The sequence below is a fragment of the Phalacrocorax carbo genome, chromosome Z (assembly GCF_963921805.1).
Source record: "Phalacrocorax carbo chromosome Z, bPhaCar2.1, whole genome shotgun sequence".
Taxonomy (NCBI): domain Eukaryota; kingdom Metazoa; phylum Chordata; class Aves; order Suliformes; family Phalacrocoracidae; genus Phalacrocorax; species Phalacrocorax carbo.
The window spans coordinates 28058934-28086000 of NC_087548.1; the positions used below are offsets into that span (position 1 = coordinate 28058934).

The 27067-nt window shown below is 38.4% G+C and overlaps 1 protein-coding gene, 1 long non-coding RNA gene and 1 other non-coding gene across 5 annotated transcripts; 2 read left to right on the forward strand and 1 right to left on the reverse strand.

Annotated features, from left to right (window-relative positions):
* LOC135310691 (uncharacterized) lies at positions 1-8417 on the forward strand. 2 transcript variants are annotated; one of them, XR_010370783.1, is made up of 5 exons: positions 1-417; positions 643-803; positions 1716-2021; positions 3970-4154; positions 7119-8417. It is a non-coding gene; the product is annotated as an uncharacterized LOC135310691 (long non-coding RNA). The 2 variants fall into 2 exon arrangements; XR_010370782.1 differs by lacking the exons at positions 3970-4154; positions 7119-8417 and having other exon boundaries at positions 170-417; positions 1716-3938.
* LOC135310703 (small nucleolar RNA SNORA47) lies at positions 1360-1488 on the forward strand. Its single transcript, XR_010370792.1, has one exon. It is a non-coding gene; the product is annotated as a small nucleolar RNA SNORA47 (small nucleolar RNA).
* Positions 3514-26099, reverse strand: AGGF1 (angiogenic factor with G-patch and FHA domains 1). 2 transcript variants are annotated; one of them, XM_064439590.1, is made up of 14 exons: positions 25682-26099; positions 24986-25082; positions 24246-24451; positions 23306-23452; positions 21188-21376; positions 16756-16825; positions 10132-10243; positions 8834-8885; positions 7619-7720; positions 7094-7259; positions 6763-6845; positions 5624-5751; positions 4700-4799; positions 3514-3866 (listed from the first exon to the last, which is right to left on the reverse strand). In XM_064439590.1, exons 1-14 carry the CDS (start codon positions 25856-25858, stop codon positions 3666-3668), a joined length of 1830 nt encoding a protein of 609 aa, XP_064295660.1. In that variant the 5' UTR covers positions 25859-26099; the 3' UTR covers positions 3514-3665. The 2 variants fall into 2 exon arrangements, with proteins under 2 accessions (XP_064295660.1, XP_064295658.1); XM_064439588.1 differs by lacking the exon at positions 16756-16825 and adding an exon at positions 11803-12157 and having other exon boundaries at positions 25682-26098.
* Between the last annotated feature and the right edge of the window lie 968 nt (positions 26100-27067).

Sequence of the window (27067 nt, forward strand, 5' to 3'; positions counted from 1 at the left end):
GTACTCCTGTGACGAACTCCCTACTCCTTCTGCTCCTCCCGAGCTGCAGGGTACCACATCAGCTGCCAGCTCCTCCGAACTTCCCAATTCTCTTCCTTCCCCAGACCTCCTGAGCCCACGGCGAGGCTGGGCAGCCCACGGCAAGTATGGGGCACCCCACGGAGAGGGTGGGGCTGCCCGCGGCGAGGGTGGGTTGCTGACGGGCGGCCCCGGCAGGGGGAAGCGGGGGACAAGCAGCTCTAAGATCCAAGGCGAGGGGCGGATGGCGGTCGGCAGCGGTACGGGACTGGGCGGCCTCCCTCTGCCACCCCCGGGCCGTGCCGCCGCGGGCAGAGCGCCGCGCTGCGGCCGCTGGCCGGGCGGGACAAGAGGAAACGAGAGACGGCGAGGCAAGATGGCGGCGGGCCCGGCGGGAAGGTAAGGGCAGCCGGTGGCGGGCCGGGGCCGCGCGGCTTCCCCGGCTCGGAAGCGGGGTCTGAGGCAGGCGGGTGGGCCGGGGCGGCGGGGTAAGGGGCCGCTGGTGCTGCCGGGGGCGGCCGGCTGCCCGGACCCCCCGGCAGGGAGCCGCGTGTACGCGCAGGACGGGCCCCGCCGGCGGGACGGCCAGGCCGTAACTCTCCTTTTCCACCTGCTTTAACCAAGAAGCTTGAGGAGCAGCCGAAGAGGCAGCGTGTGCCCAGTTTGCAGTGCTGGAATAACACCGAGACACTTCGGCGCAAAGGGATGAGAGCGGATGGTGCCCTGCGGCACTGCAGGGCTGTACCAGGGCTGTGGCTGGCTAGGCCAGAGAAACCCGTACGCAGGTATGTTCATCAACAGACAGGTACTGCCGGGTTAAAATAAGATGCAGATGAAAAACATTCATAGGGCAGTAGCTGGATGAGAAAAAAAAAAAAGCCCACGTTCTGTGGTCACAAAAGATATGCAGCACTTACAAAAACTCCGTGTAGAACAAAATCTGTTGGTATGCATATTTAAATACATCTTATTCATAACAGGGTGCTCTTTTTGACATCCCTTCTGCTTCTACAGATTAGTTATCTGCTGGCTGAAAGCCCCCGTTGGGCCACTTCATACAGCTGCAGCAGCAAAGGGTCGGGTCTTATTTTAAAATTCAGAAATATGTTTGGTAAGTTGGTGCTTTGCAAAATTCACTATTGGGACTACAGAAGACTGTGTATATAAACTGATAAATGTAATGTTATTCTTAACAGTTTTAAGATTATATATATTCACTAGCACTATATCCACACACCATAAACTGCTAAAACTTTTGACTCTGGATGTATAGAAGAGCAACAGAAATTGTCTAAGTCATTAATATTAAGTATCATAAGTTGGAAAAGACAACAGGATGGCTGGAGGACTGAGAAGGTAAGTCAGTTAAACTTTGTGCTGTATCTTACTGGTTATAGCCTCCAACATTATAATAGTGCAATGGCAACTCATGTTCCCCTCCTGACATGAGGGAAAGCAGTACTGCATTTGCACATAAGGCTTGCGCACCTCTGCTGGTTTTCACCTGACTCATTTGTACTTGAAACTTTCTAAGATGTCACTAAGATAGGGAATGAAAAGCCCTGTTTAGCTCAATACAAGTCTTCCTACTCAATAAAGGCACACAACTCTGCTTGATGATTAGTCAGACCTTATTTTCACTTGTTTTGTTAACAATGCTCTGTGTGTTAATGGCAGTACTTTTTCCACTTTCCTAGGCAGCATCAAGAGATAATGGGATTTGTCACACCAACACTCAATTGTGACTAAGCATCAACTCTTTATATGGAACTGTTTGTTGACAGAGGAAGCTGCAGTACTGAAAGCAGTCAGTGCTTGACTGCATGAGACCATGCCTCTCACAGAAGATGAATGATGGCGTACTTAAAAACTTTATGAAATGCAAACTCCGTTAAATCCTTTCAAGTTTCTTCTTTGCAAGGCAACAATAAACCAGGGACTGACTTTTCTTAGAGCTGTTTCTTGAATAATTGGGGTGAGGGAAAGCTAAGGTTCCTATTCAGGTATGTACAAGATGTCTTGCTCTCCCTTCAGGTTGGTTTGATTTACCATGAAGCTGACCACAGAGGTCAACTTTAAAAAAAAAGCAAAAAAAGCAAAAACTTTATTTTAGCATATAGGGGTTTTTTTGACTCCTAGTAGCAGAAGTGCCTTTTTAGATACGTGGTGAACTAAAACTTAACATAGCTGTTTCATAGAGGTTTTTTTTTCACAGCTAGAAATAGGTTGCCTTTGAAAACATGAAGTTGTCAATATAAAGGAATGCAACAGTAAAGTAAGCCAATAATTCATAACTATCACTGAAACAGTAAAAAACCCCCTGCTTACAAAGGAAAACAGTGAACTGATTTGAACTCAATAAAGCAGTATTGCTGATTGCTGCAGCCATTCAGAGTGCTCATAACTTACTGCTGAAGTAAGGTGTGCTTCAGGTTGTTAAAAAACTTGGGTTCTTTAATTATTGAAATAATGTAGCTTGAATATTCTGCTTTTTGTTTTATGCCTCTAAAGGCATATTAAGATAAATAGCTAGGAACTTGTCCTGGTTTTACTCAACAGTGCCTGACAGTTGCCTGCATGACCCAGTAGGGGGGGGGAGACTACTGAGGTTCCCTTACTTGGACAAGTATCAGAACTTTAACTTGACTAAAACAGGATTAAGTTTTTCTCATTTTAGAAGAGCACTCCTATCCAGCATACGCACAGTGTAGTATCAAGAAGCACACTGCTTAAATTGACAATGATTTATTGTGTTTAGGAACATTCAATAGATACCAAGTGTTTAGCTTCAGTTTGGCAATCCTTGCCCACCAAAAATTGGTTGCTTGTTTTTTTTTTCCTGGCATAATCTCCATTGCCAGCAATGGATGTATCAGAACAAGAAGTTAATAAATAATACACACAGACAGCAGTTTTCTAAACATACCTCCTCTTTTAAAGGCATGATACAGATTTACTAAACAAATCTCAAGCAAGTTCTTCACAGAAGAAAATTTTGCTACAGGCTGTGTCTGAACATTGTTTTCTTCACCAATGCTGGTAGTTTATTTCATGGAGTACAGTATTTATTTTTGAACAGTACTGATGTATCATTTAAAAACAAGTTTTTTTCCCCCCCTTAAGGTAACCTGAGACACATGACTAGTACTGAACTGTATGAATTTAAGAGTGGTGTACCTCTTACTGAGCATTTCATGGCAATCATGAATAAACATTTAAGAGAGGAAAAGGCAATATGATACTCTGTTAGTAGGGGTCTGGGGGATTTTTTTTTTTGTTTCAGCTTGCTTTTAAACCACTGTTCAAATATGAAAGGTATATTTAAATTTAACAGACATTTTGACTTTCCATGAATAATTGTGTGAAAAACACAACTGAAGAAATTTCCTGCTCATAAGAATCACTTTCAAGTACTTAAATTTGAATATTCCTCTAAATTCCATTCACTTAATAAAAATGTGTTTTTATAAAAGCATGAAGACTACAGAAAACCAATTAACATAATAGAGTTAATCTTGTTTTCCACAACTGTATTTTACATATCACCATACTTCTGCTTTAGCAAAAGAAAAAAAAAACAGAATAAAAATAAATTCTCTCCCAACTATTTACACACAGGCATTACCCCTGCTGTGGGACCAGACACTTTACTCTGCAGTTCCTCTAACCCAAGGTGTAATCTTAGGTGTGTCCCTTTGTGATTTAGGTTCTTGGAAGTTTTCAGCAAACCTTTCTCTTGCTTTATCCCAGTTCTTCTTATTCTTGCTCTGGATGATCTGAACATCTTCAATTGATGCTGGTCTGCTGGTACCCAAACCTGCATGTGTCTTATGTAACTGAAGGTGGATCTGTCAAATACATTAAATATTGTTGTAACTGCAATTTAGGTATTCTAAATAAATCATATTTTATAATACTAATTCCACCCCTCTCCCCGTGTTTCTCTTTAAGGCTCTACTATACCTAGGTTATACATGGACATCTGAAGTACTGTAAAATGATGTGTCAAATCACTACCTCTAGAACTTTTGATCTAGAGTGCTGAATGATGTCATGTGCCACTACCGTAACTGTGAAGTACTCCTCACCGAGTGAATAGCATACGATCCCTGTACTGGGTAGTTTGGCAACAAAAGGTATGGTATGGCTCTGAGCAGCACTAGTGCCAAGAGACAACATACCTCTGGTGACAAAAATGGGGCTGACATGGCTGCCACAGGGGCCCAGAACTTTGTGGCTACAGTGACTTTGGCCAGCCTTTCCTCTCTCATGGCCTGTCATCTAGGTTGATTTTTTTGTGCTACATCAGCCTCACAGAAAGTGAAGGATTCCACAATAAGCCCATCCTGAATTCACATAAAATGATTTTAGTCTTTCTCCAGACTTTGTATTCAAATATGAAATTATTAGTTCAATGGCTAGAAGTTGTCTGTCTTCCCTTGCTTAGTTTCCTTACACAGAGATTACTGGCATTTTCCACTGAAAGGACAATATAATTGAAATATTTCAAAATACTTCATTAATCAAGTAAAAAATAATTTGAGATTAGTCTTACTGAGATTACTCCTTCCTAACTAGAGTTCTGAAATGTTTCAAGTAAATAATGGCTTACAATTAGATGTTTTTCACTGGAAATACATTTGTATTCCTTTTTACTCAAGTAATAACCACAGACACGTACCGGATCCTTGATACCGCCACCATCCTTGCCCAGGCCTTCCCCTTTCTTCCATCCCATCTTCTCCAACATTTTATGTCCTTTGTTGCTGTTGCTGATTTCACTTTGAAGAAAGTTTAAGATAACTGCTAAGCAAGAGTTAATACAAAGAGTATGCTCTCTACTCAAATACTGAAGGACAGAAATGTGCATATGCTGCTTTAGAAACCAGTTACCAAAGCTATTCTAAGCCTCTGGTCAATACCAACTTTCTTAAAACTCCTCCTGAACTACTTGTTTACTTTAGGTGTTACAAGATACAGCATGGGTGCGTGGGAATTGATTGCACTAGGGAAAAGGCAGTATTGCTACGTCACCACCAAATTATCCTAACACACGTATTTCATAGTCTCACATTTCCTTTTACTAACTTACGGACACCTACAGTTCATGTTTCTTAAAAATAAAAAACACCCCCAAAAGCAACTACAGAAGCAAATAATTAAAGAGGAAGATATTTAAGAGGTGCATAGATGCGTGTTCTATGATAGGCTAGATATTGACAATGAAAGAAACTGCAGGTGAAAAATTTGCATGTATACTATTACTGGGACTGGATAGGAAAATAGAAATTGAGACACTTGAAAAATAGATGCCATTGAAGGTGTCAGTAGTGCAGCTGGGGAGTTCCTTGATCTTCTGAGTTGGTAAGAAAATGAACTAAGCATCCTTACTGCCAACTTGAATTCTGTATGGAAGGTGAGGCATTAATAAAAAGAGCATACGAACTGGGAAGTGAGAATAGCGTACTATTTTCTAGCTCTCCTAACACATTATATAGAGGTAATAAATAATCTAACAAACTGTAATTGATACTTCATAATAGTTTTTTAAGATTCACTAGAGAAGGACGCTGAGGATTCCCACCCTGCCCCCAAACAAACTTACATATGAACAGAAGCTGGGCTATCATCTCTCTGGAAGGTTCCTTCACTTCCAATAGTCTCTCTGCGTTTTCCTGCTCTGTCTTTGTACTTTGGATTCTTCACTGCTTTGTTGTCTTCATACTCTGTGTTCTTTGTAAGCAAATTAAATTCCATCAAGGCAAAGAAAGCAGCCTTTAAATTCTTTACTTTTGGTAACTTCACTGCTTCCCTCCAAAAGTAAGGCATCTCCAGCCTATTCCATTAATTCTAAATCTTGTAACAAAAAACTGCAGTTCTCATTCAGTAGTTTCTTACCTTACAGCTGTACCTTGTAAGGTATGTTATTGCCATTATCACATAATAATGTAATATTGCCAAATTCATTAATTTCACAGAGGCTATAAATAAACTAACAAATTCTCTTGAATCTTCTCTTGGTATGAAGAATCAATCTCTCCATAGTAGCAGAAAACCATATGGGTGTGCCACTGGATTTTTCTTTAAACATTTTCTGTTCCTCAGCAACTATTTCTTCAGAATAGATGACGTAACTAAGCACATGTATAGATTCCATATAGAACTAAGCATGTGTATAGGTTCTGTATCGATACTATTTTGGTAGCTGAAGAATTTGAAAGAAACTATGCCATTCTGTTTTCTACACCAATACTTATTACAAGTGCTAGAAGTAACTCCATATTTAAAACAATCTCTAAAACAGAAGTAACTTTAATACTTATATACTATACTGCTTTTACATTCATGTTGGCATTTTTCTATGGCAAAGCAGACTTACAATAAAAACTGTCTTATGCAATTTTTTCAGTTGCTCATTATTTTTCATTTCCAAATAAAAGATAGCAATGCAATTTAGTGTCAACTTAATTTGCAGAATAAAAATAGAAATGTCTTAAGAAATCTTAATCTCAAAAGGGTGAGGAATCTTGTACACATTGGAACAGATCATCTTTTCCTAAACTTTCAACAGAACCTTCATGCCTTGTTACTATCATCTCTGTAGAGGTTTGTAAATAATTATTTAGTGTACAAAAGACAAGCCTGAGTTAAACTACCAGGCTCAAGTTTGAGTGCATTTCTTTTAAAATAGGAATCACAAAGTAGATGTAGACTTCAGACACTTAGCTTCTACTGTAAACTCACCTGTAAACCATATTTTACCCGTATTTGTTTTAATGCTTTTCTTCTGACTAACTCTCTCTCTTCTTTGCTGAGTGCTGGGGAAACTAAAAGGAAGAACACAGGATTGAATTTCTAATTAATAATGAAAAAATATTTTAAAACGTAAGACAACTGTGAGAAATTTTGTTCTAATGTTCTTACACACAGACACACATACAAAGAAGCAATATATCATCATGTATTGTAGAACTATTCCCAGTTGACAAGAAAATTTTAAGAAAACTGAAGTAATACTATGTTTATAAAGTAAAAAGCTATAATAAAAACCATATCCTGTGATAACATGACTAACCAGAAGGTTCCTTTTTCCTATCCAGGCGAAGATGTGCTCTCACTTGTCCTGGTTCACATCCATCGCAAGTCTCACTGCCAGGATGTATATGAAAAGAAAGCACAGTTTCACCAATCTTCACTTCATCTCCATGCTCCAAGATGTAGGGATCACATTTTATTTTAGGCTACAGCAAAAGAAAGTTTTAGCAACCATGTTAATTAGTTACTGGTGAAGGGCATGAACTCTGCTTCATCAATACTGCTTGTAATTTAGTAATTCAGCTTAGTCTGACAAATGCAGGCAAGTATTTAACTACAGTGGGTATTTCACTCTAGCAACTGCACCTCTAGTGGATTTTTCCTAATATAAACCAAATGTGAAGTATTGTAAATGGCCCCAAAACCAGAAGGAAACCAAGGAAGAGACTAATGCATGTATGAAAGAAGCCATATAATGATGATAGTGATATGCCATAACATATTTAAAATGACCACGACTACAGTTTTCTGCAATGGACACAGCATTATAACAACAGGTACTCACCTGGAGAATCTGATTTCCATTAACAACTGTTCCATTCTGACTGCCTTGATCCACAAGAACGTAATTTTGCAAATCGTGGTCAAAATATACTTCTGCATGAAACTGATAAATAGAAGCCTAAGTGAAATATTCTTATTAAGCAAATACTGCACAATTTATATGCTATTTTAAAGTAAAAGTGGTCCACAGCCATCAACTATGAATAGTGAGGAAAACAAACTGGCAGTTAACTTTTTGTTTCTACAGATAACGTCATTTATCTTCCTGCCGTTGACTCCTTATCTGCAAAGTGAAATAACTTTTTATATAAACAGTCAGGTACCCATGAAGTACTGAAATGGTAACATTAGAGAAAAATAAAAGCCTTTTGGCTTCTTTATGCACCCAATTTCAAATACATGCCTGAAAAAATCCTTAACAGCAGGGAAAGATTTGCTCTGGAAATTGTTCAGTATGAAATATGGTACATGGCTGATTAATCAGAACTACCATCTGGAACAGACATAGTAAAGTGCATTTCAGATACTTGTATTTGCAGATGTTCTTATAATTTTTTTTTGTTTGCATGACGTGTCTTTGTCAATCTACATTTTGTTTTATTGATAGTGCTGTATTTATAGTCTGTGTCAAAGTAGTTAGCAAAACAAAGCACATAATTTATCTTTAAGATTTCTTAGCCAGAAAAAAATTTCTATTGCTATCTGTTGCTGAAAGAAATTCTGTTAAATTTTCAAACTCCCTGTATATCACTTCATATTTATACAATTACATTGAAATAAAACAAAACCTGTTGCTCTGAGTGCAACTGTAGGGACTGGATTACTTTATGACTAAGTTCTAACTAGCTGACATCAATATTTTATATACCATTAATACTTAACAGAGTAATGTTTTCCTCAAGTTCAATAACCTAGAAATTCAAGATTCAAAGTATAATTTTTTTACTGTGCATTATCCTGTGGATTAGTAAAACTCTAAATAAAAAAAATTTAGCTTTTCTAGACTTCAGAATCACCCTGCTGTTGGCATTAAATTCCCATTCAGTAAAATACTGTATGCTTTCCTTTTTCTAACTTCAAACATGGCTAAACCCGTATCTCGCTCTGAAAGTTCTTTAAAAAAATTAACATAAGATTTTGTAAAATTTAAAGCCTTAAAATCTAAAGCTTCATTCATATGCTGATCTAGTTTTCAGCAGACAAAAACAAGAGTTACCTTACTGACTCCAACTTCAGGAATCTGAAGTGTGTGTCCAACGTCTTTTTCTCTGTAAAGGCAAGTTGATATATAAATCACGACAAAGTACAAATAGGTCTAATACGTGGCTTATGAAGGTCTATTTCAGTTGAACCTTAATACCATGTTTCTTTTCTGAGCTGTTAGGGAGCTTTACAAATGTAGAACACTGTGTTGCAATACACACAGTGTGGGGATTTGCTTCATATCCCTTCTTCCATCTATAAACTATACACAGCACACAACGAATATATGATAAAGCTGTAGCTTTAGATTTTTGTCTATAAACCTGACATTTCTACCTGAACTTTTATACACATGCAAGGCCTGTAAATAACAGTCTGAACTTTGAATCCTTCAAGCTCTTCAGTGCATCTTGGCATCAGTCTTTAATGCCGAAGTTGAATTCTTTGTAGCATTAGGCAGATAGTACAAGCAATGAAAGAGTAATATATAGAGATATTTTTTTTTGGTCAAAAATACTGCAGTAGGAGGAAGGGATTTTTGTATTAGTTTCTTATACTACGGGATGAAGAAGTAATGCAGCTAGCAAAGGACTGCTATGCAAATAGCAAGCAGAATTGTCATCTGTTAATCTCCACATAAATGTGCCTAGAAAACTCCAGCTATTAGAACAAATTAAACCACACCTATCAACATTAGATAAAAGCAGCTGAAAAGTCATGAGGTGTTCAGTAAGCATGGAGGAAAGCATTAATTCAGTATTAAATTCATGATCCACAATGAACAATCAGATATTTTTTTTTTTAATATTAGAACTGGAAGAATGCATACAGGCTAGCACAAAACCCAACTTATTATTTAAAAATGATGAGCCAACCCTACTGGCATTTAGGTGTGTAAGTCAGGATATACTTCCCTGTGATACTGAATTTCTGAAGTGTGTTCTTCCATTTCTGAAAAAAATACCTTAGTGGCCCCAAATAAAAGTTTACTTACTTTCTAGATAACAACAGTTTTCAAAGAATGATATGCAGCTATGCTGCCATTAGGACTTAGACACAAGATCAAGTTATCAATAAAAAATTTTCATGAATGCTTAGCTACATTAACTGCATATTCTGTTATCACAGCAAGCGTGATGTTTTGTGACATGACTTAAATGTCGTACTGTGGGCTAAATGAACTCGGAGTACCTCACAACTGCTGCAGGTGAGAAGGACAAGCATGAAGAGTAGGGACAAGGAATCCTGAGTGGTTTCTGCAGCTTTCAAAGCGAGGTACAGCTATGTATAAGAAACTGCATTCAATTTTACCTTCCAATTGTAGCAGGTTTCACAGCGGTGATAATATAAAGCGATCCAGTCTGTAGAACTGGTGATCTTATTACAATTACTCGGATACAAGGAGGCCAGATCTTTTCTTCATCTATAATTATAAAAAAAATAAATACTGTTACTACCAGAAAGTTACAGTTTTACCCCTATAGTCCATAGCTTTTGAACAACTGATACACGTTCAGCCATTATCTGGCTGAATCCTATGCAACTTTCAGAAAAATAAATGTATAAGCACATCTGAGAGAAAATTTTGATGAGACTACTGTTTCAAGGGCTTTCTAACTACACACTGAAGCATTAAAAATGTTTTCATAATTCTGGTTATTTACATGTGCACAACTGTTTAGTACAGCAATAAAGTACAAATACATTCACAGAATTTACTAGCATTTTATAAATTTATGGACCATTAGTCTCAATAGATCAGAATACAGTTTTACTTTGAGAAAAGGTAGCACCTTTTTGTTCACTACATCAAATATATTTTTACTACTTTTTACTCTTATTAGCACTACGCACCAATACAGATATGAAAAAATAATACATAAGCCTACAGATGCATATGCTTTTTTGCCTCAGAATATAATTACTTAGCAGATACTAACAGCTGTATGAATTCTGTTCTTGGATGAACGTTTGCAGAAACAGTCTCTGATGATCTCAGCTAGCAATATACATGGTAAGACTGGAAGACACTAGCTCAAGGGGTAATAGGAGAAGAGAAACTGTCTCCAGTTTTTATCACTCCAGCATTACTGCAGAAATTATTATTAGAAAATCGTAAGAGAAGGATATTTAATCTGAAAGCCTGGTGGTAGCAAGCACATTTTGAATGACATTAATCACTTAGAATCTGAGTAGTTAAGTAAGTAAAGTAATGAAAACGAAAGAAAGTATCTAACTTTGAGCAGGGCACAGGCTGCAATAGGCTTCTATAGCTTGTATTTCATTCTGTGATTTGGAATATCCTTTGTATATACATAGTTCCTATTGGTTGCATTAAGCTTTTCACAGGTTACTTCCTCCTCCCTTCCTCCCTCAAGAGACCATTCAGTTCTTGAGAAGGTCTTACGGAGCTAGGAGAACCCTTTCTTTGGTACAAACAGGATACAGGTTTCCTCTCTGTGCCCTGTTCCTATATGTTACCACTGGAATACACACAAAAAAGGATTTCAGATAGTACTGAGTACTCCACATTCATCCATTTCACCACAGTGGATTAATCTTACACTGAATTACATGATTGTTTATGAACAATATCACAAATATTACACATTAAGCGACGAGAGTTAATGCACAGAATTACTGTGAGGTCTGTATTAGTATCTCTATTCTAGCAATAGCCTTTCTTTCCTCCTGTCACTATCCTGACCTAAACAAATCTTATTCTGTAACTGAGGTTTCTAGACAAGCACAGGAAGTTATACCCCTAAACAGCTTTTAGAAAAACACCACTACTTACTTCTGGCTACTGTGCAAGTAAAGAGAAGGGAACAAATACTGGTTAACATATAGCACTTTTTAATTCACCGTATCTTGTCGCATGCTTTTGTTTTTTTATTATCCAAACTGTTTTCTTGTAGTTTGTTCATAATGGGCTCCTGGAAAAATACAGTAATATCACACATAAAAGCCACAAAAATTCACCTTCATCTTCTGAGTCTTCTGAATCAGCAGTTTCTTCGCTCGTTACTTCATCCTCACTGCTGTAGGCCTCACACTCAGAATCTGTAATTTCACCTTCTTCTGGTTCACTCTCTGTGTCTGCTGTTCTACTGTCATCTGTATATGCTGCAGTATCTGGCGTACTTTTCCGTGAATGCGAATTTATACTATCTGTAGAAATTGATTCTTTGGCTGTTGAACTGTTTCGTGGTTTTGTGTCCACTTTAGTTTTCTTTCTTACATTTGGAGACTCTTCTTCTTCAGTGGAACTTACTTGCTCAGTAGTGGAAAAGCAATTCAGACTGTTAGATGATTTCTGTTCTTCTGTGTCCAAATCCTGGAGGGGAGTTACAGAATGTTACATTCTTTACAGACTGAGTTATTCTAAAGTCTGCTATCAGCCTGGAAGTAAGTTCTTCACTAGGGAAAATTATTTTTAGAACTATTAAGAAATGGTTAAATTTCCAGAAAGTTTAGTGCATGCAGTCAACAGAACACTTCAGTAGAAATATTTTCACATCCTATTAGACATGACTGAGACCATCTTCTATTTGGGAAAGTGTGCCTGCACTCCTCTTCTAAACTTCACTTATTCCTTCCTCTTTTCTCACACAAAACTTAAGGTCCTTGCCCTCACTTTCAAACTTGTAAAACAGCATCTTGAATATTTTCCAGTTTTGCTTTTCTGACACTTCTGTCCCTCTCAAACAAGTTGCAAGAATTGAGTAAAAGTTCTTTAAATTAAATCTTCATCGTGTCTTCCTCCTGTTTTTATCGTCTTGTCTTTTTCCACAACGGTCCAGAATATCTGGAACGCCCATCTGTGCTTGCCTAATGACCTGCTTTTCCTCCTTGCAAAACTGCAACTTTAACAAAGCCTTTCATCAAGATACTGTCGAGTTTAACTTATGCTATGTGGAACAGTTCTACTGAGAATCTGTTTTCTGCGCAACAAATTTCTCCACTGACTACCAGACAGATTAGATAACTGAAAGTTCTTCCATTGCCACTTGATTTCATGAGCAGAAAAAAGACCAACATTTTGTTAACTGAGAAATGTAGTTTCAGATTGATTTTGCCACAGTACCTTGAAAATACAACTCTCAATCTAGTAGCCCTGATGACCACCTTAAAAAAAATCCAAAGAGCAAAAAAACCCCACCCCCACAAATGGCTGTAAAAGATGAATTAAAAAAAGATCAGATTATAAATTATTTTCCACCTTGGATTCAGAATGAATGCATTCCATTGCCCAGAATTGTACCAGATATTACAGGAAGCAGTTAAAATTAAAAAAAATCCTTGACATTTTTCCAGAAAGTTTTTGTATAGACCATTTTACATTTCAAGATACATGAATTAATGTGAATGTTGATGTTCTGGAAATTAAAGCACCTTAACTTTTTAAAATTGTAAAAACTCATCAGTGGCACTGCTGTAAGACAAACACAAGAATTCTTCTCAGCCCAGCAGTCAAGCTGTTGGATATAACTTTACAGTGTACTTTTGAAACACTTTCAGTAAGAGAGCAGATTCTCAGGAATCACCAGAAAATTTTAAAAGACCTCATGCTTTAACTGAAGGAGTATTGGTTTATCTGGGGTTTCTCTATAATGCACTAGCTCTCCTCCATAAATCCTTTAAGTACTGGAACCAGGAAGGAACGGATCACACGGTCACTGCCCAATGTTTAAATAACATGTAATAATCCTGCCAAAAGTTAAGACTACACAGTTCATACATACGTCAGACACATGAATTTCATTAGAAATCTTTTTGGCAAATCTGACGATCACTTTTATGAATAATCTTTTCCAGTGTATTTATCTTTGTTTATGTTTGGTATGGATATTAGATCAATACCTGACATACCAAGGTGCTCTGCAATCCTAAATGTATTTCTTCCCATAATACTGTGAGCTACCAAAGTTTTACTAATCTAATCTGAAAACAGAGAAACTAAATAGTCTCCTCAAATCACAACTGAGGCAAAGCAACAGATGCCTGTGCTGCACTGATGCACAAGTATAATGCTCCAACCACTCAGCTCTTTGTCCACAATGAACCAGTGATACTTGTCTTTGGCATTGCTTCAGGTATTCTACATTATAAAATAAAAAGGTACTGTTTTGAAGTCTAGCTACTAAAGAGCAAACTCTCTGTTCTGGGTTGAAAACAAGAATTTTAAAAAACACTCTTACAGACAAACCAAGGACTCTGTACATACATTCTGCCAATACGATCATTAAGCCTGTTTGCAGCATTTCTGTATTTTTCCACTATTACTAAAATCAACTGTTAAAAAAGCAAATAAACTAAATAGTTGTTAAATACTGATAAAAATGTATTTTTTGCATTTAGAAATCCTTGTTCAAAACAGAGGATTTTAAAATTGGGTTCCTGAAGAATACATATTTTGAGCCTTTTATGATTTCACAGATTTATATGAAAATGCACGTCTTGACTATGTCTAATCGTTAAGCCTGGGGATAGTGAATATACTCTTAAAGTATTTAAAGGGGTCTTTACTTGTGCTGAAGAAATCCTCTTCCATTATACGACTACTAGTACTAACACAAAACATATGTAGCATACATGAAAGTGTAACTATGTGAACAGCACCTTGCCTTCATATAGCCATTGCTTAAAAAAAAACAGGAACCAGCAGTAAACAGAACATTCAGTAAATATCATCCTGAATGATCTAACAAATACTAGCAATGCACTTCATTTCTCAATGGCAGGATATTTAACTCTTCTTCCCAAACTCATGATAGAATACATGAAGTATGCAAGTATGTGTTCATTATGACCATATTTGTTACACCATTACTAGGCACATACATTCCTCTGTATGTTACTTTGCCTAATACATCTAAATAGTCAGCTGACCTACCCCAACAGTCATATGTTGGATATGGATTGCCTCTATGTGATTCAGCTTTGAAAAATTTCATAACTACTGGGCATCACCACATGACCTCTGGCTTCTCTCTCACTAAGCATGTGTAAAGTTGAGAGGTGGGATGAGTCTAATCCATAATAAACTGTTTCTTAACTACCAGGTTGAGTCGGTTCATATTTCTGCATCCCTCATAAAGACAACCAAAGGTGCAAGTGAAATCAGGATTATGTACCCCATGAGGAGTGATCTTGTAAGAATTATAAATCATGTTCGTGTGACTAGAATTGATGGTTTTGCTTTATAAAGAATAGGTCACAAACTACTGATTACAATGCCCTTCTGAAGTACAGATTGGCCTACTTACAATATATACATGAATTATCATAGAAACTGGAGTGGTTGTAATGAAAAAAATATAACTATTTTAAGCATTTAACTATAATTCTTTCTTTACTGTGACAGAACAAGGCGTTTTGTCTTTCAAAACTTCACATATTTTGTACTATGCCTGACCAACATCCATGTTCATGCAATTCTTCAGCTGGCTTACATATTACAACTTAATTACTGTGAGCATAATTAGCATAATTCTAACATATGCACTGTTTAAACTGTACTGTGTGTTTTGTATAAAATAAATTCATTTAGAAAACAAGAATGTACAAATACAGCTTTTCAGAAATGCAGAGTCTGTGGCTTCTTGGTTTGCTAGAAGTTCAGTAGGCGACTGAATGGATTCATAGGTATTCAGACTGATAAACGTGAGCTGTCAGTGTGCCCAGGTGGCCAAGAAGGCCAACAGCATCCTGGCTTGTATCAGGACTAGTGTGGCCAGCAAAAGTAGGGAAGTGATTGTGCCCCTGTACTCAGTACTGGTGAAGCAGCACATTGAATACTGTGTTCGGTTTTGGGTCTCTCACTACAAGAGGGACATTGAGTTGCTGGAGCATGTCCAGAGAAGGGCAACAAAGTTGGTGAAGGGTCTGGAGAGCAGGTCTTATGAGGAGAGGTTGAGGGAACTGGGGGTGTTTAGCCTGGAGAAGAGGAGGCTGAGGGGAGACCTTATTGCTCTCTACAACTACCTGAAAGGAGGTTGTGGTGATATGGGTGTTGGTCTTTTCTCCCAAGTTACTAGCGATAGGACAAGAACAAATGGCCTCAAGCTGCATCAGGGGAGGTTTACATTGGATATTAGGAGAAAATCCTTTACTGAAAGAGTGGTCAGGCATTGGAACAGGCTTCCCAGAGAGGTGGTGGAGTCACCATCTCTGGAGGTGTTCAAAAAACGAGTAGACACAGCACCTCAGGGTGTGATGTAGGAGACATGGTGGTGTTGGGTTGATGGCTGAACTTGATGATCCTAGAGGTCTTTTCTAACCTTAATAATTCTATGATTTTGTGATCCAAGGCACTAAATGTTAGATCTTTAGCACTGACTCTCAATTTGAAATATTAATCTGAAATTCAGTATTTTCCTAAAGAAACATTTTCAAAGAGTTTAAAATGGCTCTTTCACTCAGATGACTAAACTTTCACTTGCTAGCATTGTTTCACAAGTACTTCAGTTACTGTCTTCCAACCTACATAATACTTGAATTTCCAGTGCAAAATATCTAATTAAAACCCAGAAAAAGAGTAAAGCTCTTCCTGTATCTTAAAGAAGCCATTTTATACACTGGTGGACAGCTCTGAAACACAGGAGACATAAATTTGCCTTACCTGAAGAACATGTAGTTTGGTTAGTCATGACACCCTGCATTAATACAGTGACACTAAATATGTCTCTTTCCAAATATTCTAGAATACCATCAAAGTTTTCTTCAGATGTCTTACTTATACAGTGTTTCAAATATATTTCAAAGTAACTCTGTAGATGAACTAATTTCAAATAGCTTTAAAAAAAGCATTAATTCCTTTAGGAAAATAATGTATCTTAACATAAACTACTAGATATTATTTTTCCTTTAATAAAAATATCAAGGTTAAAGGTAAACATCCACAGACTAATGTGTTTGGTATCTCAACTCTACCTTCACCAGAAGCTGCCAATCCAAAAGAAGAAATCTTCAGATTAACCATGGTTTCTGTCAACTGACGTACCTAAAGATGGGATGAATATCAGCAAAAAGTAAACTACATGTGATTAAAAAAAATAAAATCACTGCTTCAAGAGTCTATGGGAAATACTACTTCAAAAGCCTTGTCGCTCCTACAGAAGTAGCTAGGATGTGTCTAAAATGAAAAAGAATACGGCAGAAGTTAATTTTGAGGATGACACTGAAATAAAATTTATTCGACAGTAGTTTAAGAATAAATTGTAATAATTTCTGGAAAAAAGTTATGTCAGATGCTGCATCTAAATTTTCTAATGGCCCAATCTAGCAAGTAGAACTACACGATCAAAATTGCACACAGTCTATTCTTCAACCTGTATGGAAACACTGGACCTAGATACTGGGCCAGGAATCATTACAATGGATGCCACCTTGTGATTAGTTTGTTTGGCATTTGGTTTTGGGTTTTTTTTGGTTAGTTTTAGTTTGTGGTTTGTTTGTTTGTTTGTTATTTTAAACTTTTCCAAATTTACTTATTTAAAGGTTGTTTGTGTACAGGAGATAATGATGGTACTTCTTGCCCCACTTTCTTGTATTGGCCCACCACTACAAAAAGGTATCAGAACTGAAATATATGCCTCAGAGTACCAAAGTATTCCACCCATCCTTTTAGGTGAGCTCCACAGATGCTATCTAATACTTCATCCTGGCAAATAAAATTCCTGATTGTCTATTAAAAGCAAGCATGCAGGCAGCATGCTTAGTTTCACAAGTCAAAAGAAAACTATTTGTAATATAGAAGTTTGGTGACTGATAAAGTTCTTGTGTAAATCAGGAACATTCCTCAGGACATACTAAGCATGGGAGTTCTCCTCCACTAATGTTTTGCAATTAGAAGTACATTCATTTTAGCAGACACTCATTAGTATTTTCTTGTTTGGTAATTCAGCTTGTTAAAAATACAATAATATTTCAATACATTAATTTTATTCTCTAGATTCTCAGATTTACATTGGTTTTTCAAGAATGCAGCAATATTTGTGGGGAATACACTTGCCATTTCTGTAGTGTTAAGTACCCCAACTTACTACTTATTAATAGATACTATGTGTAAGATATCTGAGTGCCAATTCCTCACAATAACTACAAACTAAACTGCAATTAAGAAACCCTCCTGTCACCAGAAACAGAAAGTTATCAAATTGGCCCAGTTATGATCTATTTTAAATTAAAAATAGATCAACTTTAGTTTAAATAGAATAAGTAATTCAAAAAATCACACGCAATTCTTGTAAAAACTACACAGCTACCAGCGCTGTCTATGTAGAAATATTTGCTGTGATAATCTATACACACAGCTACTAAATTCCCTTATTTCTTGAATTTTTAAAGTACTACTAAGTATCAATACTTGTTTACATTTACTCCTCGAACTGAAAAGAGAGCGAAAACAAGTTTAGCAAGTGGTTCGTGTACTTGAGGTTCTATAACTACTGCTCAGTCTTCCCCACCTTCACATGCATATTCGTATAAACCACCTCATCTTCATCCATGAATAGAAGTTTTCAGGGGGTATACAACATATTCCAAGAATTAGATCCTGGTATTGCTTTATTTACCACTATCAGTGGTCTGCAGACCAGGCCATAAACTGAACAATTCTCCTACTTTTACTGGTTGTAGAAAAGTCGAGTAAAACCTACTTAGGTCAAGAAATCAGGTAATGCTTGGATGCATTTTTCAGGCTAGCAGCACAATTTAGTAACCAATTTGAAAAAGCAATAATGAAGTACTAATCTTCAAATAATTGTCACAACTTTAATAATTTAATCAGTTTCAGGGATAGGTTTTATTTTAACTTTGGGCTTTTTTTTTTTTTGTCAAGAGTGGCAGAGGGAACAGAAGGAGAAGGCTGGGCATAAGTGTGAGGAAAGAATTTCAATAGACAATGCTTCAGCTTCAAAGTTCTACTTAAAACCAGGCATTATAGGTTTTGTTTTAGGATGTAAAAAGTAACTAGCATGAACTAATTAATGCCTTTACCAATATTAGACCAAACTGGACATCAATAATATTCCCAAGAAAGGCATCTATGAACTGGATTGTGCAGCTTAAACTATTTTCAGTTTCATAAGAGAAAGATCTATCTTCTTTTATTCTAAAGTAACTTTTTTTTTTTTAAATGAATGGATTTCTTATATGATTAAGAACCACACAACAAGAATAAAGTATTTTAACGCAGGTATGTAAAATATGACAGTAAGGTGCATTGAGTTTTCTAAATCTAATAGTGCATTTACATAAAAGTGCACTGACAAAAAGGCATTCTTTTCTTTTTGGAGTTTAAAATGGAGAGTAATTGCTTTAAGTTTCACTTTGTATTTTCTATTTTTCTAAAACAAAAAAGGTAGAAGGCCTTGATCCTTATTATGAGACTAACTTGCACTTAACTGTTCACAGATGCAAAGATCTGTTGCACTACATAACCTGTTTTAAATGTTTTTCCTGTTACCTTTTTGGTCAAACAATTCCCAAATAAAGCAAAGTACTCAGTTCATTATCAATAAAACATGTAATAAAAAGTGGATGTTTACCTCCTACCTTGTGACTGTGCAAGGCTCACACAAAAGATTTGTTAACAATACCATATATATAAAATATTTTATCAATATAAAATAAGCTAAAGACAAGTGGCTATTTGTAGCATGTTCAGATGACAGAAGCAGATTGTGATAAGATCCCAAGATCCCTAAAAGTAGTCAAAATTATGTTAGGTCAGAGCTATATATGCCACAGAAGTTCTATAAATACACTTGTTGGTTTAGGCCAATATGTAACAGTTAATCATAGAACTAGATTTACGAGACCTCTTAATTGCACGATATGATAAACAAGCTTTCCTACATTCCTACAAGCTTTCCATGATGCTTTCCAGACACACAATGAATAACATTCTGTATTAACAATGCCTTTTGAGAGTGGCAGAACGCTAGCTCAGCAGATGCACACAGCACGCCCAGAACTTGGATGCTGGTAAAACTCCTAGCTTCAACTGCATGAGCACCCTCTGTTAAGTCTAAAGGATTGTTATACTTAGTGTTGCTAAGTATCTGCTTCAAGCTTTCAAAATTGCATGGTTCACATGAAGTTTTCTCAAAGTGTAGAAATTCCCACATTAGCCATAATCTATTTATAAAATCTGTAATCGATCAGCTACCACTATCCATTTAACCTACCTTCACTGTTTCTTAATGTAAACAGTTTGCATTTTCAAATCTTTGAGAATACTTCAATCCTGATAGAAAATTTTTAAACGCTGTACTGATGCTATGGAACTATCACAGAAGACTACCTGTACGCTAACATAATTATTTCAGATTTCAACTAGCCAGCTTGACTGAGGTCTACATAATGAAATTATACAATGGTTAAAGCAATAGCTTTAAAAAAAATGCAAACTAAGGAACACTGCAAACTAAAGAAATCAATGCATTCAATTAAATCTTAAGTAATAAAAGCAGAATAGGCCTATACAAATTTGATCAACATCAATAATAGTGTTCATTAAGAAAATGCTTCTTGAGGTTTAATAGCTGCATTACAATAAAACTTCTGGTGTTCAGGAGCAAGTAATGTTTTTGAAGGCAGTCACTATGTACTATATGGTATGCTTTCTTAGCAATCACAAAACTAACATAAAAAAACGTCACTTGCTTTAACTTAAAATACAAGTTAATTACAATGGGCATTTATTAAGATGTACGGCTCATCCACACACTAGGGACAACAAAAATGTACTGACCAAATAAAATTCCAATAGGAGACCATAATATGCAAAGAACTAGAACTTCACAGACATTTCATCAACCCCAAATGATGGTAGAGACACAGCAAAATGTCAACGGAATGAGTGTTGGAATACAGAATCACAGAGAAGGAGTGGTGTGTATATTCATTTTCAAAACCTTCAGTCATTTTTTGATTCATCACGTGAATTAAAAAAAACTGCAACGACAAAAAACTCACAACCTAAAACCAAGACACTGAGGTAACACTGAATTTCTGACGTAAATCCAGCCCACACAGTATCCTGAATTCATTCTACTGTGCTTGCTAATCAGAGAGCTTCACTGACACTCAATTTCAGACACCTATACAGTTGTAAAAGTGACACTTAAAAAGTGAGGGAATCCAAGTTTAAAGTTTCATCCTTAATCACCGACTGGGAAAAATATTTGAACACTAAATACATGTTAGCAACCTGCTGTATATAGTTTAAAGATGTTTGAATCCTTCAGAAAATAAGCATATATCTACATAAAAACAAATCCCACCACCGATAAATTACATCATGAAGAAAACCCAAACAAACCAGGTTTTGCATTTTCTATGTTAGCTCTAAAGTTACCTTATACTCATTTGCAATAATCCGCTCTGGTTCTTTCCTCTTCTTTTTCCCTTTTTTATCCTTAGTGTGCTGAGTACCAGAGGCCTGATAAGACTGCAGATCCACTCGTGAATGAAACTGGTATCGGCCGCTTTCCACATCACAGTAGTAATAAATTCCAGTTGCTGGATCATAATACAGTTGATTTTCCTTTATGAGAAGCATAAAGAACAATGTTATCATTACTTCAATAAATACATTGTCCAGAGACACACCCCATTAATTAAGAACCACATACTAAGCTAAAAAAACCAACAACCAACCACAAAACACTCAAATGCACTAAAGAACTGTGGTGGCTTGACCCTGGCTGGCTACCAGGTGCCCACCCACCTGCTCTCTCAATCCCCCTCCTCAACAGGACCAGGGGAGAAAAAAAGGCAAAAGCTCATGGGTCAAGATAAAGACAGGGAGATCACCACCGTGGGCAAGACAGATTTGACTTGGTGAAAATAAATTCTATTTATTGCCAGTTAAAAGTGTTAGAAGATGAGAAACAAAAACACCACTCCCTGCCCCTTTTTTCTCCAAGTTCTACTTCACTCCTTCATTCCCAACTCCTCTACCTCTCTTCCCCCTGCCCAAGTGGCACAGGGAGATGAGGAGTATGGGGTTGCGGTCAGTTCGTAACAGTTCCTCTCTTCTGCTCCTTCCTCCTCTTTTCCTCTGCCCAGCATCTGTCCTTCCCGTGCACTGCAGTCCCTCAAGAACAGCTCCAGCGTGGGTCCTCCACAGGCCACAGCTCCTGCCAGGGGAACCTGCTCTGGCATGGGCTCTTTGTGGGCCACAGCTCCTTAAGGAGCTGCTCTGCTGTGCAGTCCTCCACATACTGCAGTGTGGTTATCTGCTCCAGCACGGTCCTCTTCCATGGACTCCAGGGAACTGAGTGCTCTGGTGCCTGGAGAACCTCCTCCTGTTCCTCCTTCTTCGACCTTGGCATTTGCAGGGTTGTTTCTCACACTGCCCCACTTTCTTCCCCCCTTCACTGCATACGCACTCCACTGTGTAGTGTTTTGCCCCTTCTTAAACATGCTTTCACACAGGCACCAGCAGCTTCTCTGATGGACTCAGCTGCATCCTGCAGTGGAACCATCCGTGCTGAGGCAGCCCCTGATCTCTTCTCGCAGAGGTCACCTTTGTAGCCCCTGGCCCCACTACAAAACCTTGGCAGTAAACCCAATACAAGAACACTTCCTGTAATTCAGAACATCTACTGAAGAAGGAAATATAATCTTTTGTGCAATTGTGCCATAAACTATAATCTGTAGCCCTAAACATTTATGTTTCTAACTAAATCGACAAACTTTGTCAAAAGCAATGGTATCATTTAGGACATTAAAAATTAAGTCCAGAAGCATCCCTGCAAACTCAAGTAGTTTTGTGTACAGCATGCACTTTTATTTTTTGAGTTGAGTTCAATGTAACGCTGCAGACAAAACCTCTGTTTTCACCACAGTAGTTCCACTGGGATTTGTGACAGCGTACCTATCTATATGCGTGTACATAGACACATATCTCATAGGACAAAACAAACGCCCTCCGCCCCAAATGCTCTCTTACAAAAAATGTATAGTAGAAATTAACCATTATGAAATTTTGATCTGCCCTCTGATACCTTTCTTTCTGGTAACATCAAACCTGTTGCAACCGTACTCAAGTAAAAGTAAAAGTATTTTGTGTATTTTCTCTCAACACGCTTTTCACTGTGGACAAGTCACTGGCTTAGTTCAGGAATCTGTCTTTTTCTAAACAAGTAATCTTTTAGCTCAAGCTTTTAATTTTGAAAGAGTTACAGAGCAGCTTTATAGTATAAAATTCCTACAATACCAAGTATGTTGAAGACCTAGGAGACATCAAAAAGAACTGAATGAAAATCTAAATTTATATCTTAGCCTGCTATCTTTAATTTGACTGAAATAATTGAACAACTAACAAACTTCCATTACCATTCATCTTCAGTAACACATTTTTCAAATCGTAAAGTCAGCTTGGATCTTAAGTTCTTTGCTCACATCAACTTCTGCTACTAAAACTTTGCAATAGAGAAAAAACATCTCGGGTTTTGAAAATATTCCTTACCGAATTATAGTAGAATCCAGTGCTATGGTCATAATACAATCCTGTATTTTCGTCATAAATAAATCCAGTTTGTGAAACGGCAGCTTCTGCAGCAGCTCTCAGGCTCTCCGCCAAAGAACCCTCTGGAACTGAAGTATCTTCTGCTTCCTGATACCAGAAAGTAAGAAATTAAATTTTCTTCTAAAAGGAACCTCCTAGGTTCTCTAGCATTTTACAATGCCATATTTAAAAAAAAAAAATAGTGCTTTATGGACCTGGACTGATTGAAGAACTATTAAACAAGAAGGCAAAAATCTAGCTTAAGTTTACTGGTAAATTCCTACTGACTTCAATGGGACCAAGACTTCATCCTGTGCCTTTCATTCTCCCCAACATTTATTCAAAAGCAGTTCACTTCAAAAATATATACAGTGAATATCTTTCAGTATATTCCTAAAATAAGACTTCTGTTCTTCATTCCATTTCAGTTGCTAGACGCTGAGGCACAAAATCAGTTAGTGAATGAGATGAAGCGAGTGATCTAAGAGAAGGCTGGATAGCCTAACAAAATAACAAAATAAACCTCCCCCAACAACTTTCTTCTGATATCTGGCCTCCTTATATCAATGGAGGGGGAAAAAAAGGTACACTTTAGGACAGTCAGTATGGTCATACTGAACATATTTTGCTGATAAAAATATGCCATGCTTCCAGGCTATGTAGGACATATGCTTTAGAATGTGAATTTTTTAAACAAACCCAGGAGTATGTTACACTTGGAACATACCACACAAAGAACTAGCTTCTAAAGCACAAGGATATTTGTCTGCTATCACTAGCACCACAGTACCACAAAAAATCATTTCATACAGTGACATCAAGACCAAAAGCATATCTTCTAAATGAAATGAAATGACAGTGCTGACTTCAAAATTGGTAAAACCCCAAACAGTTCTATAACCTGTGAATTCTGGACTAAATTTTCCTCTTCTCCACCTTCAGCAACTCCTGTGCTATCCATCCTTAAAGGAATACTAGCATCTGTTGTCAATTCCTCTGTGGAATTATGCTCAGTGCCTTCTGTCCCATGATTGTGCTGCACTGGCAGTTCCGTTGCACAATCCTGAGCATCAGTGTGATTGTAATAATTTTCATAGTAGTAATAATCTGCAGAGCAGGGGGAAAAAAGTTGAAGTTGCATAAATTAGCAAAGCAATATTTTACACAATGCAGTTTAAGGATCCAAAACCTTAAACTGGAAATTTATGCATATAAGTAGTTTAATGAAAATCAATTATTAGGTGGTGCCTCTGCTTTGAATTTAGTCTACTCTTACTGGACAAAGTATGTCTTGTTTTAATATACTTTAAAAATTCATAAAACACATATCAGATTACTACATAACAAATTACTATGGTGTGAATTCTGCTACAATCCATGCTACATTTTATCCTGTTAAATATGCATAAATACCCAATAGGATAAAATCCTTACAAAAGCAATATAATATATATATTCATTTGTTATATATCCTTATCAAAGGAATGGCTTGAATAAACAGGAAGTGGTCCAAAAGACAACGTCAGGTTACTGAGTTAGTACAGCTAACAATACAGACTTGAAAGGTATCTTATATAAAAAAAACTTTCAAAATAAGATACTGTTCTAAATGCCTGTTTAAGCAATTGCCACCCTCTCTACCTGCTTGTGACCACGCAGCATAGTCGTCTGTCTGAACTTCTACACTAGATGTATCTTTTTCCTTCCCGTTACGGATTTCCTTACTGAGCTCTTCAACCTGAAAAAAAACCAGCATGTTACAGAATACAACGCTGTGTTTTAGGGATCTGTGTCAGAAAAGAGTATCAGCCTATTTTACACTCTATAATTCAAACAAGACATAACTGCATAACTATTTCGATTGATCTTTATTTTGCAGGAGACAGTTTTCTACTTGGATGGCTGGCATAGCGAAAAACATAATTTCTGCTCACGAAGGGTATAATAATGAACCCAAGCACTTGGGAGGAAAAGGGAAAGAAAATAACAGTTATTTTTAAGACGCCCACCCTGAAAAGTTGAGTTTCAAGCAATAACCACTGTTCTGTGGACACAGACTGTGGCATTTACAAAATCACGTATCCGCGGGACAGTTCTTCCACTCTTCCTTTACCTCGCCTTGGTTAACAGCCTCTTTCCTTCTGCTAAATGTAGTTTTTGTTTCCTACTGAGAAACCAACTTTGGGGCCGAGAAAAGGTTACCACCCTCCCCACCGCCACCCCCACGCCGCGTCGGGCTAAACGCCGCCTCGGGACGGCAAACCCAGCAGCGGGGACGCCTAACAGGGCTGGGGCGGGAGAGGGGCTCGGTGGAGGCGGCTCCGGGCGGGGGCCTACCTGCCTCCTCAGCGCCTCGCTGCCCGCCCGCGCCTCGCGGTAGAGGCGCTCGGTGCGGCGCAGCCGGCGCTGCGCCCGCTCCAGCTGCCCGCGGCAGGCGCCCAGCTCCTCCTCCAGCGCCGCCACCCGCTCCCGCAGAGCCCGCCGCTCGCCTCCGCCGCCGGGCGGGGAGGCCATGCCCGCCCGATCCTCACTCAGCGCCCGCCGGCCGGCCGCCGCCCGGCGCCTGCGACAGAGCGGCGCCCGCGGACCCGCCCGCCGGCCCCAGCCATGGCGCCCGGCAGGGCGCGACGGCGGCAACGGCTTCCCTACGCTTCCCTTCGCCCAGCGGCGCCGCTACAGGAAAAGTTTCCGCGCGGCTCGCGACGAAACGGGGCGGGAAGGCGGCGCAACCCGGAAAGCCCCAGGAAAAGCCGGAAGTGGCATGGCTGGGGCTGCGCATGCGCCTGGAGCCTGCTTGTGGTTGCCAGGCGACGCGCTGGGGCGGGCGGGGCCCGACCCCGCCAAAGGCAGCCGCGCGCGGGAAATCTCCTGAAGCTGCTTCTTAGCCCTTAGCTGGGGGCGGTGTCGGAGAGGAGTTGAGGGGTGACCGGAAACCCTCAAAGAGAACCGGGCGGTCGTGGGGCTGGAGGTGCTCAAAATCTGTTATCGACCACAACCAGCGCCTCTACTTTCTCGAGCCACGGACAGCTGGTTGCTGTTGGTGTACTCCAAGGTTTAACCTGTAACACATGATAGAGTGAAAAGTAATTCTAGGGTGTACGCTATTGTACAAAAGTTTTGCTTGCCTTTCCCTCCACCCTTGATTTTTGTCAGTCTCTGCTGTGGCAAACAGCTTCATATCCTGGCTAGAAATTGCTGTGTCTGGAGAATATTGCAATTGTAGCTGTCTGAGCAGCATGCAAGGCTACTGCGTTAAATTTGTGCTGTGAATTGCAATACCGCAGTCCTGTGTAAAATCCTGTTGCTGGGATTTCTAGAGGCAGATGCAGTGGGTTCTTGGGTTTTCCCCCACAGCTGCACCTCAGCATGGTAATTTTCAAACCTTCACCTCACAGGCTTTTGTTTAAGTGTGCTTTGTCTCTGACAAGCACAATACTTGCCAGTTGTTAATAAACCATAAGTGTGGTATCCTTTGTCACTTTTGCTCCTTGCTCCAGAAACAAGAAGTACATCACAGTAGGACATAGCCTAATAGTTTTTAGACCTGACAATAACAAATGTATACCTACATGGATACCTACTCCTGCTAGCAGAGATGGCCTGAATAATGCCCCACTTTTAGACGAAGTGATGTATACATTTCATATATATGTATATAAATTTCTTATGTTTACATTTACGTATTTCATATATATATGTTTCATCTACCTTTTTTTTTTTATT